Genomic DNA, 14922 nt, shown 5'->3' on the forward strand with positions numbered 1-14922 from the left:
CATAAAGTGAGCCATTTGTGAACAAAAGTTCATAAAAAATAATCACGAGTTGGTCTTTGAATCATAGTTCATGAGTTGTTTGAGAACATGTTCGAATAACCTTTTTCTTAATGAGTCAATATACGAACAAAAATTTGACTCGATAAAAGTTCGAGTTCGAGCTCGAGTTCAATATATTTCTAAGCAGTTGAAACATGAATACTTAAGAGTTTGGTTCATTGACAACCCTATTTATCACCATGTTGATGACAACCCTAATTCAAAAATCGGAACTTAGGAGTTTTTTTAAAGGGAAGGAAAAATACAGACATTTTTTATGGGAGACTATATATATATTTGTATAGTTTGTACAAAATCATTATGGTTTACATTGTGTTAAATTTTGTAAAGAAAGTGGAGTTGTTTCATTATCATATTCTCGGAATGAAAACCAAGAAAATATGTAAAAGAAAGGAACATACCAGAGACGATACCATAGCAGCTCGCACTTTAACTTTCACCTCCTGATTCACCTGAAACTAAAGTAAAACTTTCAACAATATTAAATCTATCTTTCAACAATCTTTGCTTCTTAATGCATCAGAACTGTAACAACAGAGTATAACACACTTCCAAAGAAATGAACGGCAGAAATATATTAGAATAAACGACTGAAAATAGAAGAGCAAAACTGAAAGTTACCAGATCCCGGAAGCAATTGAGTGCAACATCATTAAGGGTAGGAAGGGACCTCCGCGCAATGAAGTGCTTATCAAAGGATCGAGAAATCCACCTGATCATGACTTTATAGACTTTCCAACTATTCACAAGCTCTCTCAAAATAAACTCACCATGCTTCTCTCGCAAAGAAGGCAGTACCTGAATCAAAATCCAATACATTAAAATTATGTATATAAATAAACGCCAATAAGTAACCCCCTGGCTAGGCACTAGCCATTACAGTTGTAAAAAAATGATCAAGAAACACAAACGCGTGATCCTTTAAACTGAAAAGGCAGTCATATAATACAATTGGAATTGCAGCGTCAGCGCATGGAAGAATTAAAAATTCATTCAAGGGCAACCTCCTCAAGTTATATTTACCTCCATGAAGAGGTAATTCCTATGTTACCCGGATTGAGGTATGGGTGTACAACACTAGTGCGGATCCAAGTGTCGGGTTATTACTATTAAAATATTTAAGATTATTAAAAATGCATCCAAGATTGAATACAGATGCAGCGACTCGCATTTTATAAGCAAAAAGTAGGTAATATTTAACATTAGTGTATTACAACTCTTTGAAGTTCTGTTACCACATTTTATCCAATTTCGGATTCCTCAATAAGTCAAGAATCTTATAGAAGTTTGTATTAAATTAATTGCATTAAGGATCACTCAGCAAAAATAGGTTAAGGGAACCTTAGTGATTCGGTATTAAACTACAAAATCCTCAATAGGTCAAGAATCTTATAGAAGTTCGTATTCAATTAATAGCATTAAGGATCACGCAACAAAAATAGGTTAAGGAAACCTTTGCAGCATGAGCCTATTGATTCAGTATTAAACTACTGATTTCAAAAAAGAAATATCTTAATCTCCAAAATAATAATTGTTTAACGACGGACCGACAACAAATACATTGCATTATGGTTACAAATATACCATGAAATTTGGATAACCAGTTCGGTTTCGGATCAGATCAATTTCCGATCAGATCTATTTCGGATTATGATATATTTGAAGACCATTCGGATCGAATCGGATGTGATTCGGTTCGGGTCTAATTCAGATTAAAATTGGGTAAAATTCGGATTAAGATCGGACAAAATTCTGTTTGGATTAAATTCGGTTCAGATATTTTTGGATCATAAATTATTTGTTTTTTCAATTTTTGATATTTAAAAAATATATTTTTATTGAATTTAGTATTTTTAATGTAATATCATGTACTTTTATAAAAGAATATGATTAAACAAGTATGTTATCATAAACATAAAATTATTTAAACTATAAATTTTGCTTATTTCGAGTATTATTCGGTTCGGGTAATATATTATTTGATTTTAATCAGTTCCAAGTTATAATCTGATCTTGTATATTTATGATCATTTTCAGTTAAATTTTCGGTTCAGGTATTTTTTGGATCGATTTAAATCGATTTTTGAATAATTATCAGATTGTATGATTCGAATCTTGGATCGGATCTCGGTTTCATAAATTTCGGTTCAGTTTTCGGATACAGACCCATTTTACCGGTCTAGTTACAAACATGCACTTCTATAAACAAACTTAAGCTTCCCACACGCACTTTACCTACAACAAATGAGCATTATCAAAGTAATTAGTCGTATAGTTGAAGTTATCTACAATAATCATGTGGAGGGTTCTGTGTAAACATTCCATAGACTGTATTGTTCACTCCGAAAACAATAACACATCAGTTCATTTCCATTGACAAATTAACAAACACTTAAAATAACCAAGTAGGTATCGAGAAAACAGACCTGTAAAGCTCCATATGGTCCTTAGAGTTAAACTGAGGCTCGGTTTGATCTTCGAGAATCTTCTTCAACTTAGTGATCCCTTTCTGAATAATTTCCCATCCACTGTCAAAATCGATAGTCTTCTTCTCATTCATCTCAACTACCTAGGTAAACATTGTTTCAATAAACTCGTTTATATATTACTAAACTTATCGAACGCAATTAAATCATCACATCCCAATTTCATAAACTCTAACTATCACAACCAATACATCACAAAGTAAAGAAACACTTGCAACAAATTTAATTAAAATTTCTTAACAGTCGTGTAAATAATCACACATAACCTAAAATAAAGTAATCGAGACAACACATGTGTGTATGATTTATACGAGAGAGAGATGTACAGGTTGAAATGAAAATAAGCTTGGAAAGGATCAACAATGATAATTGTGAGAGACGAGAGAGATGATATTTATAGGTGTTAACGTAAGGTGAGATATATACGAAGATGGTATATTTTAAAAATTATATGTATTTAATTTGGATTCTAAAAATTCCCGTCAAATTTGATGGTATTCAATAGTGATTGAAAAAAGTAGTATTCAATTTAGATTTTAAAAAATTCATTAAAATTTGATGATATTTAATTTGGATTTAAAAAATCCATTAAAATATGGTGGTATTCAAAAGTCTATGATTTTTATTTTATCTTATAAAATAATAGATTTTGATGGATTTTCTAGCATATTTTAATTTTTCAGAAATCTTAGCAAAATGCAAGAGATTTAGATGGATTTATAGAAATCACTACTTAAATCATCAAAGACTCTACAGGATTTATCCAACAATTCCGTTAAAATCCGCGTACAAATGAAATGAGTTAAAATCATCAACAATTATTCAAAGTTTTATTTAACAATTCCGCTAAAATCCGCATACAGTTAAAATCAGTAACAATCATTCAAAATCAATGAATTGTTATAATTCTTCTACAATCTGAATTGAATACACCCTCTGCAGAATTTCTCAAAACGTAATATATGTTACGTTTTAGATAGGTACCCGAATGCAGTTACCTATTTAATGTATTTACTGTGCAGGGGCAAATTATTTCTATAATTTGATTTGAACCAGAAATTATGATCATAAGCTTCGATAATGGATTGTTTTCATAGATATTGATACATAAAGGATGCAGTATTTAAAATAATTTAACTACTCATAATTATAAATGGGTCACTAATTTTTAATAAAACAAAAAATTAATTGAGGCCCGTTATTTACACGAATGTATTAATTACATCACTCTGGAATTTTCGGTCTTATTTAATACAACATCTTAACAAAGACCGAAAAAATAATTATTTTTAACACCATATTCTAGAATTAATGAAGAAATATAAAAAATGGAGAACAAGTAATTTTTTTAAATCTTTTCAAAAATGAAAAGTAAATTTTGATAATAAATATACAAAGATCTTTTTTTCAAAATTTTAAATTTTTTCTTTCTTTCTTAAAATTTTGGGAACAAACAAGAGAAATTAAAATGCAACTATTTTTTCCGTACAAATATGTCGGGAATGATGGGTTCTGAGGCATAAAATGCAGCGGATAAATGTAAATAAAATAAAAAAAAATTGAAACCCAAAAATAGGATTCATGTATAATTGTCGGCAGATTATGGAGATAACGAATCATACCTTTCAAGAGCCTGACTTTCACGAACTCAACGGAGACCCTAGCTATCACGCTTTGTGTCTACCTCTTGGAGAAATACCTCTATGGTATCCACACGAGCACTTCCAAGAACGTTTCACGAACTTGACTACGGAATGGATGTACTAGCCTCCTTCTTGACAATCCGAATTGCCGCTACCTCTCTTTGCTGCTAGGGTTTTGTCCAAAAATGTAAAAGCCTCTTTAACCTATCATTATCTATTTATAATGGCTGATTAAAAGGCCCATAACAGCTAAGCCCAACCCTAGTAGGTATAGGATTAAATAATAAAAATGAATTTCTATTATTTAATTAATAACTAAGTCATACTTAATTATTATGGGCAAAAACATTCCCTTTAATTCGAATTTATATTATCTCAATTAAGTCTTACTTAATTATAATAAAATTCAAATAATCATAAATTAATTTAAATCCATAATTTAAATTAACTATTTCATTAAGTGCTCTATTTGTGCGACCATATACGCTATTATTTAATTGGCAATAATTTTATTCTCTAATAAAATTATAAACAATGAGCGGTGTCTAATAATATATCATTGTTACCCAATTAAACAATTATTAAATCGTGATTAGATAAAACCTTTCGTGATTAATATTTTTCCATGTAATATAATCCCTTTAACCATACATATTATAGATTAAACTCGAGGCATGTATTTAGTCATCCTCTTCAAAATTTAATCCGAGTTTACTTGATCCATGAGTAGACTATCAAGACAAATCATTATTTGAGCATGGCCATGCTTTTTATAGTCTCACTCAATCAAGAGGCCAATAATATCTCTCCTAATTATAGGAGGGTTAAATCCTTTATCTATCATTCATATTTCTCATACGACTCATGATATATCCGATGTCCACTTTTCTCATCACCCGATCAAAAGTAACTTTTAATGTAGTCAAAGTATATTAATCCTCGTATAGAAATATAATGATTTCAAGTCAAAGGATCTGTGAGTCTTTCTAATGACTTTATTAAACATAAAGAATCTCATCGTGGGTCTGTCCAATACCATGTACTCTCACATGTACCTATGTATTGACTTTAGTATCCCCATACTTATAACCAATGAGATGTGGTTATCTTGTCAAACAACATACTAGTTTATCTATGTATTATTATTGTCCTATATAATAATACTCGACTAGGGACCTTTAAGAATATGATATATTATATAATCTCAAGTTCAAGTCATGTACTTAAACTATACAATGTGTATCATGATTCTAAGGACATTTATTATGCTAACAAAATATCACAATAATTAAGGTCATAATAAATACATTTATTGAATGATCAACTAACATAAAGATTTTAAAAAAAACGTATTGCCTCTAGGGCACCTACACTAACAATCTCCCACTTATACTAGAGCCAATCACCCATATATCTAATACCCTTGGAACTAGTATGACCATCATGCTTCTGCTGTGACAAGCCTTTGCTCAGTGGGTCTGCAATGTTATCATTTCTGTGCACTTTACATATGTGTATATCACCCCTTTCATAATCTCTCGAATAAGGTGAAATCTCCTGAGTATATTTTTGGTCCGGGAGTGTGATCTAGGTTCTTTAGCCTGTGCAATGGCTCCATTATTATCGCAGTATAGATCAATGGGATCTGCGATCGATGGAACCACTCCCAAATCAGAAATGAACTTTCGAATCTAAACGGCCTCCTTAGCTGTTTCACAAGCTGCAATGTACTAAGCCTCCATTGTAGATACAGCTACCGTTTTTTGATTTGAACTCTTCCAGCTTACAGCACCTCCGTTTAGACAAAATACAAAACCAGACTGTGATACAGTATCATTTATGTCTGTTTGGAGACTTGCATCGGTGTAACCTTTTACAATGAGTTTCTCTTCTCCTCCATACACCAAGAATGAATCTTTAGTTCTTTTCAGGTACTTAAGAATATTCTTGACTACCGTCCGGTGACCTTCACCCGGATTAGACTGGTATCTACTCGTCATGCTCAAAGCATACGAGACATCTGGGCGAGTACATACCATTGCATACATGATAGATCCAATTTCTGAAGCATATGGAATTTATTCATGTGGTCCTTCTCATCCAATAATTTCGGACACTAGACCTTAGAGATCGTTATCCCTTGAGACACGGGGACATATCCCCTTTTTGCATTCTGCATTCCAAAATGATGCAAAACCTTATCAATGTATGTGCTCTGACTTAGACCGATCATCCTTCTAGATCTTTCTCTATAGATCCTCATTCCTAGAATTTAGGATGCCTCTCCTAAGTCTTTCATGGACAAATTGCTCCCTAACCAAGTCTTAACAGCCTTTAGAGAAGGTATGTCATTCCTCATTAGGAGTATATCATCAACATATAGTACTATTAATGCCACATAGCTCCCACTAACCTTTTTGTAAACACACGGTTCATCTTCATTTTGAACAAAGCCATACTCTGTGACTATTTCATCAAAACGGATATTCCATCTCCTAGAGGATTGCTTCAATCCATAAATGGATCGACACAATTTACATACCTTTTCAGCATTCCTTGGATCGACAAAACCCTCAGGTTGTGTCATGTACACATCCTCTTCAAGCCTTCCATTAAGGAAGGCTGTTTTAACATCCATTTGCCAGATTTCATAATCATGGAATTCTACAATGGCAAGTAAAATCCTAATAGACTTGACCATAGCCACTGGTGAGAAAGCTTCATCATAGTCAATACCATGAATTTGTTTGAAACCTTTTTCAACCACCCTAGCTTTATAGGTCTGAACATTTCTATCCATGCCTTTTTTCTTCTTAAAAACCTATTTGCATTCAATGGGTTTTACACCTTCAGGTGGGTCAACCAAAGTCCATACTTGGTTTTCGTACACGGAATATATCTCAGATTTCATGGCTTCAAGCCATCTCTTAGAGTCTGGACTATTCATAGCATCTTGGTATGTGAGAGGCTCATCTTCATTTATAAGCATCAAATCACCACACTGAGTCAAGAGAAATCCATATATCTCTAGCACATGGCGAATTCTACCAGATCTATGAACAAACTGTGTTTGTTGAGCATTATCATTATTCTGCTCTTTTTCCACTTCAGGTTCAATGCTATTTTGTGGTTCTCGATCTTCATCGAGATCTATAGTTCTCCCACTGTTTCTTTTGGAAACAAAATCTCTTTCCATGAAGACGGCATCTCGAGCAATAAACACTTTCTGCTCAGAAGGACTATAAAAATAATACGCCTTTGTTTCATTAGGGCATCCCATAAAAATGCACTCTTTGGATTTAGGTCCAAGCTTGTCAGATTCTTGACGTTTCACAAATGCCTTACATCCCCAAACTTTCATAAAGTTCATGCCTGACCGTTTCTCCTTCCATATCTCATATGTAGTCTTTTGAACCTTCTTAGTAGGAACACGGTTAAGTGTGAAAGCCGCTGTTTTTAGAGCGTAACCCCAGAAACTTATTGGAAGATCTGCATGACTCATCATCGATCGCACCATGTCGAACAAGGTGCGATTTCTCCTCTCTGAAACTCCAAACCATTGAGGTGTTCCTGGCGGAGTGAGTTGTGATACAATACCACACTCTTTCAAATACTCTCTAAATTCGGTGCTTAAGTATTCACCCCCACGATCGGATCTTAAAATCTTAATACTTGCACCTCTGCCAATTTGCTTCTCTACTTCAACCTTGTATTCTTTAAATTTTTCAAAAAAATCGGATTTTTTTTTATAAGATATACATATCCATATCTACTGAAATCATCAGTAATGTTATGAAGTAGTAGTAGCCTCCTCTAGCCATCACACATATTGGGCCACATACATCACTATGTATTAGCTCCAGACGTTTAGTGGCCCTTTGACCCTTACCAGTGAAAGGGGCTTTAGTCATCTTACCAAACAAACAAGATTCGAATTCTTGGTATGATTCAAAATCAAACTTATCCAAGTATCCATCCTTATGTAATTTGGATATGCGTTTCTCATTTATATGGCCTAGACGACAATGTCAGAGGTATGTTTGATTTGAGTCATTCATTCTATGTCATTTGTTTTTTATATTACAAACAGGATTATCTAAATCAAGAACATATAAACCATGAAATAAACGCGCAACACCATAGGTTAAATCATTCAAAGCAAAAGAGCAACTATTGTTCTTTATTGTAAACGAAAAACCTTTCTTGTCCAAACAAGAAACATAAATAATATTTCTGTGAATTGCAGGCACGTAAAAATAGTCTTCTTGTTCTAAATCAAGCCCAGAGGGCATAGAGAAATAATAAGTCCCTATAGCTAAAGTAGCAACTTTTGCTTCATTGCCTACTCTTAGGTCCACTTCTCCCTTAGCCAAAATTCTACTTCTCTGCAGGCCTTGCAGATTTATACAAATGTGAGAAGCACATCCGGTATCCAATACCCAAGATGTAGAAATAGACAAATTGACTTATATAACATAAATACCTGATCCATAAATCTGAAATATTTTCTTTTTCTTCAAATCCTCCAAGTAAATAGGACAGTTTCTCTTCCAGTGACCATCTTTCTTACAGTAGTGACATTAACCCTTGGCCACACAACCTTTAGGATTTAAAGCCTGTTTGGGACCTGACTTTGGCTTGGGTGTAGAATCAGATCCAATCTTCTTCTTACCCTTCCACTTGCCCTTCCCCTTGGCCTTACCTTTATTTCCCACCATCAGTATGGGAGCAGGTTCAGCTGTCTTCATGTTGGTCTCATATGTTCTTAACATATGCAACAATTCAGTAGGTGTTTTGTCAAATTCATTCATATTGTAGTTCATAACAAACTGAGTGAATTTATTATTCAAAGAATTCATGATTAGGTCAATACCAGTTTCCGGACCAATTGGGAAAAACAAAGTTTTAAGGTACTTAATGTAACCAATCATCTTCAGAACATGTGGGCCAACTGGTTCACTTGCCCCTTGTTTGCAATTAAAAAGTGACTTACTCGTGTTGAACCTTTTTTGACGAGTTTGGCTTACAAACATGCTTTGCAAGTGCTCATTGATAGTATATGCATCCATATACACATGTTGTCTTTGAAGCTCAGCACTCATAGTTGCCAACATAAGACATGCAACATCATTTGCATCATTCTCATCCCTTGTGCGTGCTGCTCGTTCATCAGTAGTAGCACCCTCAGTAAGGGGGCCTGGAGAGGAATATCATTGATATGAAGCTTGCGCTCCTACCTGAGGACAATCCTCAAATTCCTCTACCAGTCTAGGAAGTTTTTTCCTCCTGTCAGCTTGTCCTTCTCCAGGACCTGAACGTACGGATAGTGTGTTTATGTTGTTTGCCAATACTCAGTATCTACAATAATAAAAGCGCAAAATATACATTAGATTGTCTGAGTTAAAATTTTATGTTCATATGATTATGATATATTTATAATATATCTCCCACTATTTTTTATCAAATTAATAGCCCTAACTATTAATTCGGAAAGTATATCCCATAAATCTTTCTAGTGAGCCAAGATCCATATTTCGTCATGTCCTAAGTCAACCACTGGTATCCTTAAAATATGGTTATTTAGGTAGACAATAGTTGTCAATTTTATCATATATAATTCTTGGATAGTTTGGTGAACAACAATTGATCTTATCTATCTAATAGATTTTTTTAACCAAACTCTATGCTTCTAAGGTCATAATATTTGAATATAACCATTTATATTCACCTTATTATGATAATTCAGTTAAGTTAGACCCAATGATACAATGTCCGAATATAACCATTTATATTCGTCGCATTTCACCACGATAGATAGGAGTCCCCTGCCACTGACAGCCCTTCCCCTTATCGATCTAGGATTCAATGAGTGTTCATTCATTAGAAAGCATCTGATTAAAACTTATATTTTTACTTAGGGATTTTTAATTTAGAATGATCATGATCCCATCATAAAGAGATCCCAATTTTTCCTTGAATAAAATACTTCAGATCAATACTCATCAATGATTTGATTTCTAGGTAGTGGAGGAGTCACATCGGTCTCGCTTAAAACCCACAACCTTACACGTTCTATGAACCCGTTATTGACAAAATTGCCCCATGTCAGAAATAAAGAAAATTCGTATTTTATTCCGTGTTTCATAAACACGAGAATCTCATGATCGTTTGTTAATTTTAAATCTTGAGTCGTTACATATTTTATCTTGTTTAAAGGCATGGCATGGGTGATGTATCTAATACATACATGCATCATTAATCCAATTAAAACATTCATTTTCTACTCTACACATACTATTTATACATCATATGAAAAGTGCGTAAAGTAAACGTGCAATAGTTATGGCCCAATCCTATGTGATCTTTTCAGGCTAATGAAAAGATCAAGGTCAATCTATGGTGTAAAAATAACTATTACATTTGTCTTCTCTATTGCTTCCATTGTCTCCTTGGCCTCCATAGGATGCCTCCTTGTTCCCTTGTCCTTCTTGGATGTTACATTAAGAATTATACTAATGAACTTAGAAAAGAACTCGAGTTACATTCGAGATAAAACAGCTACAAATAGAAAACAACATGCAAGTCGTATTTATTACAAACCAAAAGAATAAACCATTACAACTAAGGTCTTATGGCCATAACTATGCACCATGCTCAAGTAACCATTAAAGAACATGATAGATCATATAAATATGATATACTATTTATTACTTTTCATGATCCAATCAAGAATAATAAATAAGTAAAGCATATGTCATAAGTACAAATTAAAACGAAACCCTAAACAAGCGGATCAAATACTATTCCAGAAGCATGTATCAGAATACTAGCAAAATATGTATCACAATACTATTCCAGAAGCATGTATCAGTATACACATGACCCATATCCTAGTTACTAAAAACATGTATCAGTATACATATTTTAAGAGATCGCATATATATGAGTTATGGAAGATCTTAACCATACTAGTATCATTATATAGATCATTAACATATTCATCATATCATTCATATAACATAACTGTTATCATGGCAGACTCATATAACATAACTGTTATCATGGAAGACTCATATAACATAACAGTTATCGTGGCAGACTCATCACACATACATACCTGTAAAAATACAGTAAACACGTAACCAAATCAACCCCTATACACGTAGCTCTGATACCATTGATGGGTTCTGAGGCATAAAAAGCAGCGGATAAACGTAAATAAAACAAAAAAAAAATTTGAAACCCAAAAACAGGATCTATGTATAATTGTGGGCAGATTATGGAGATAACGAATCATACCTTTCAAGAGCCTGACTTTCACGAACTCAACGGAGATCCAAGCTATCACGCTTTGTATAAAACACAGCGGATAAACGTAAATAAAACAAAAAAAAAATTTACAGGTATGGTGTCGGCTGACGGTGTTCCAACAAGGTTAGTCATCGAATCTAGATATGATGCAAGAGTTTTTCATGAAAACAGTGGTTTTCCCGTCACAATCTCAGCAAAAATGCAACCAATGCTCCAGATATCAATAGCATATGGATACTAAGAATGGATTGTATTAAGAAAATAAGACAATATTATGGGAACAACATAACAACAACAAGTAATTGAACACTTCAAATTCTATTTACAATGACTATTACCACCTTTCATGTTCTTTCTATTTCGGAGAAGAAGATAAAATTGACTGGTTGATTATGTTAAATCCTGTTATCGAACTGCTAGAAATATACATACAGAAATATATAATTTATCAACGAATAGTTAGTTAATAACTACAGTTCTTTAGGTTCGAAAAAAATCTGAGAACAGAGTAAAGACTCTCATTCATGATCATAATATGTTAGGGTAATATAACCAAATGTGCATGATTCTTTACTTCCATTACATACTTCTAATCAAATAAATAAATCATCATCCTCTAGATCTCTATAAAGCTTTGTACAGTACAATTGTATTCAGCTAAAAACCTGAGCTAGAACAACTTAGTACCAATACAATATATATAATGATGCAAATACATCAAGCAAAACATAGTTGCATAAACTGCAGAGAGCCGCATAAACTGTATTGGGCTTGAAAAGGTAGAACATAGCAAGTCGAATATACCTTAGATAACTCTGATCCACAAATCTCAGGAGCCCTATACAATCTTGTACCAATATAACCCTGCAATGTATGCCATGTAAGAAGATATGACTTTATTAGAGTTCTAGATTATTTCTGATATACTGAAGGCAAATAATATGTCAAAAATTATAATTAACATGTGCACGATCTGAAAGACTGACCGTGTGGTGCCATCCTTTTGATGGCTCACTAAAGGCAACTCTAGACAGTCCAAAATCATATACTTTGATCAAGCCATTACGGTTTGCTAATTTATTTCTCGGTTTAAGGTCTAGATGGTACACATTAGCTGAAACCAAACAAAAATAATGAGATTTAACATACAAAGTAGGCAAATATCCCCCTTGGCTTCCCTCCAAGGACTTTTTCAGGGTTTATCCAACACAAGATCAAATTAACAATATAAGCTCTAGACAAGTTGAAATACAAAACTCTTGCACAAGAAAATTGAAACATACATCAATTACCTTATCATCGTTTACCTGCATGCATAAACTTCACTGCATGTAGGATCTGAAACATAAAAGATATATAGTCCTTTGCTGTCAAATTATCAATGGATGCAATGAATTTACGAAGATCTGAGTCCATATACTCCAAAACCACAGATATGTCATTGAAGGTGTCACTTGAGGGTGGGATTAAGATGCTCTTAATTTCAACAATATTTGGATGATGTAATAGCCTTAACAACTTAATCTCCCTTAAAACCTTAACAGCTCGAGGAACATCCCTAAAAACATCTGATATTTTCTTTATCGCAACCTTTTCATTAATATATGCATCAGTAACAGAATTAACAATTCCATAGCTTCCCTGCCAAATATACTCCAGATTTTTGTATTGATTGGCATCACCACACCCAATGAAATTGTCACGTTTTCACCTGCTGCAACATCAAAATTATACATTAGATAAGAACTCTCATATAATTACTATTAGAATATTTACCAATTGAAGGTTATAAAGTGAAAAGCCATAACCACACATATGTAAGCCTCGAGAAGGTAGTAATTTTACACATATATCTCCAATTATATGCATAATACACAGGACGTCATACAAATTAATTGCTATTGAATTATGTAAAATATTTTACAGCTGCTATTAAACAAGTGCAGAACTTGATGAGTAAGCTAGTGTCGAAGAAATTCCATTTACTATAAAGTAAGCTTATAAAGCATTATTTTAGTAACAGCATCATAAATATAAATGCAACTTTCATATGTCACAAACAGAAGATGAAAATTTCTGATTCTGGGAGAGAGAGACAGAGAGGGACATACAGAGAGAGATAGAGAGTGAGAGAGAGAGAGAGTTATCCTGTTGGGATGATCTCGCTGCATGATTAAAAAAAGCTGCAGTTTACGAAAATACAAAGAATGAAAGACCAAGAATTCAAGCAAGAACCAAAGTTAAAACAAAATTGTGGCCGAAGTTAGCAAATAACACCCACATTTAAATAACACCCACATTGTGGAATCAAGTTATCGAAGATCAGATAACTGGTGCTCATAAGCAAGACCGAAATTTGGGAACTATGAGTTGAAGAAAACTTGAATTTCGAAAGATGAATACTTACTTGGCCTATGCGGCCTCTTAATGGGTCTAGACATAATGTCACTCATGGATGCAAATTGCAATTTTGGTGACACCAGACCTTTGTCCTTGCAGAATGCTACACCTTGCAAGAATTAAGAAAACACTCAAGATATAATAAAATTAATAGCATGTCCTCTCAAGAACTACTACATATTATAATTGAAATCTGCAAATTAACATCTATAATCTCAAAACCAAGGATTTTGCAAAGAACACTATCCACGTGCCTTTAATGTAACAAAGCATCAATCTACAATTTTGAACGTACCCTCGCTATTGATCACATCATAATTCTGGTATCGACATTTAACAAAAACTCCAGATCTAAGTCCATATAATAAACACAAAGAAAAATACAAATAATACCTGAGCAGCAACGAGGCCACTAATATGAGCCATATCACAAAGCAAAAGAGCTCATATTACTAAATGACCTTGTAACTTTGTCGGCCTGTAAACAAACTCGATTAAAATCAAAACATAAAATTTGAAAATAAATTCGAAAGAAACATACTTTTATCACACTAATCGAGTAGTCCAGACTTCTTTTAAGCCTCTTCAGCACCAATCGAGCTCTATTTATGAATTAATCCAGTTTAATTCATATAAATAGGTTTGTACAAAATAGGGTTTTAGGTTAAAGAGAGTGAGAGAGAAAAGAGACAGTGAGAGATGAGAGAGAAAAGTGAAGAGAGAAGAGAGAGAGAGAGAGAGAGAGAGAGAAAAAAAACAAAGAGACGAGAGAGAGAGAAGAGAGAATGAGAGAGAGAGAGAGAGAAAAAAAAGAAAGAGACGAGAGAGAGAGAAGAGAGAATGAGAGAGACGGAGAGGGGGAAAAGGTTTTGGTTAAGGGGGGAAAACTGAGAATAAAATTTTTGGTTAAGGCGGGGGAATTTTTTTGATGTATTAACAGGGGAAAGAAAGAAGCAGACCTTTTTTATTTTTATTAGAAATGATTATAGACATCGGTTGGTTAAGATCCTGATGTCTTACAA

The 14922-nt window shown here is 33.5% G+C and overlaps 1 protein-coding gene across 1 annotated transcript; it reads right to left on the bottom strand.

The window, feature by feature from the left end:
- Positions 1–2291: 2291 nt before the first annotated feature.
- Positions 2292–14326, bottom strand: LOC141696389 (mitogen-activated protein kinase 15-like). Its single transcript, XM_074500536.1, has 6 exons — positions 14294–14326; positions 12808–13141; positions 12487–12614; positions 12305–12364; positions 2487–2629; positions 2292–2295 (listed from the first exon to the last, which is right to left on the bottom strand). Exons 1-6 carry the CDS (start codon positions 14324–14326, stop codon positions 2292–2294), a joined length of 702 nt encoding a protein of 233 aa, XP_074356637.1.
- Positions 14327–14922: the final 596 nt, after the last annotated feature.

The sequence above is a fragment of the Apium graveolens genome, chromosome 11 (genome assembly GCF_009905375.1).
Source record: "Apium graveolens cultivar Ventura chromosome 11, ASM990537v1, whole genome shotgun sequence".
Classification (NCBI taxonomy): Eukaryota; Viridiplantae; Streptophyta; class Magnoliopsida; order Apiales; family Apiaceae; genus Apium; species Apium graveolens.

What these genes read in the sequence shown, in the direction of transcription:
- LOC141696389 (XM_074500536.1), bottom strand. Translation starts at nt 14,326, where the DNA reads ATGGCTCATATTAGTGGCCTCGTTGCTGCTCAG. An exon ending in CAAAAGGATGGCACCACACG is followed by an intron (nt 12,365 to 12,486) that starts GTCAGTCTTTCA and finishes CATACATTGCAG; the next exon opens with GGTTATATTGGTACAAGATT. An exon ending in GTGGATCAGAGTTATCTAAG is followed by an intron (nt 2,630 to 12,304) that starts GTATATTCGACT and finishes ATGTTTACCTAG; the next exon opens with GTAGTTGAGATGAATGAGAA.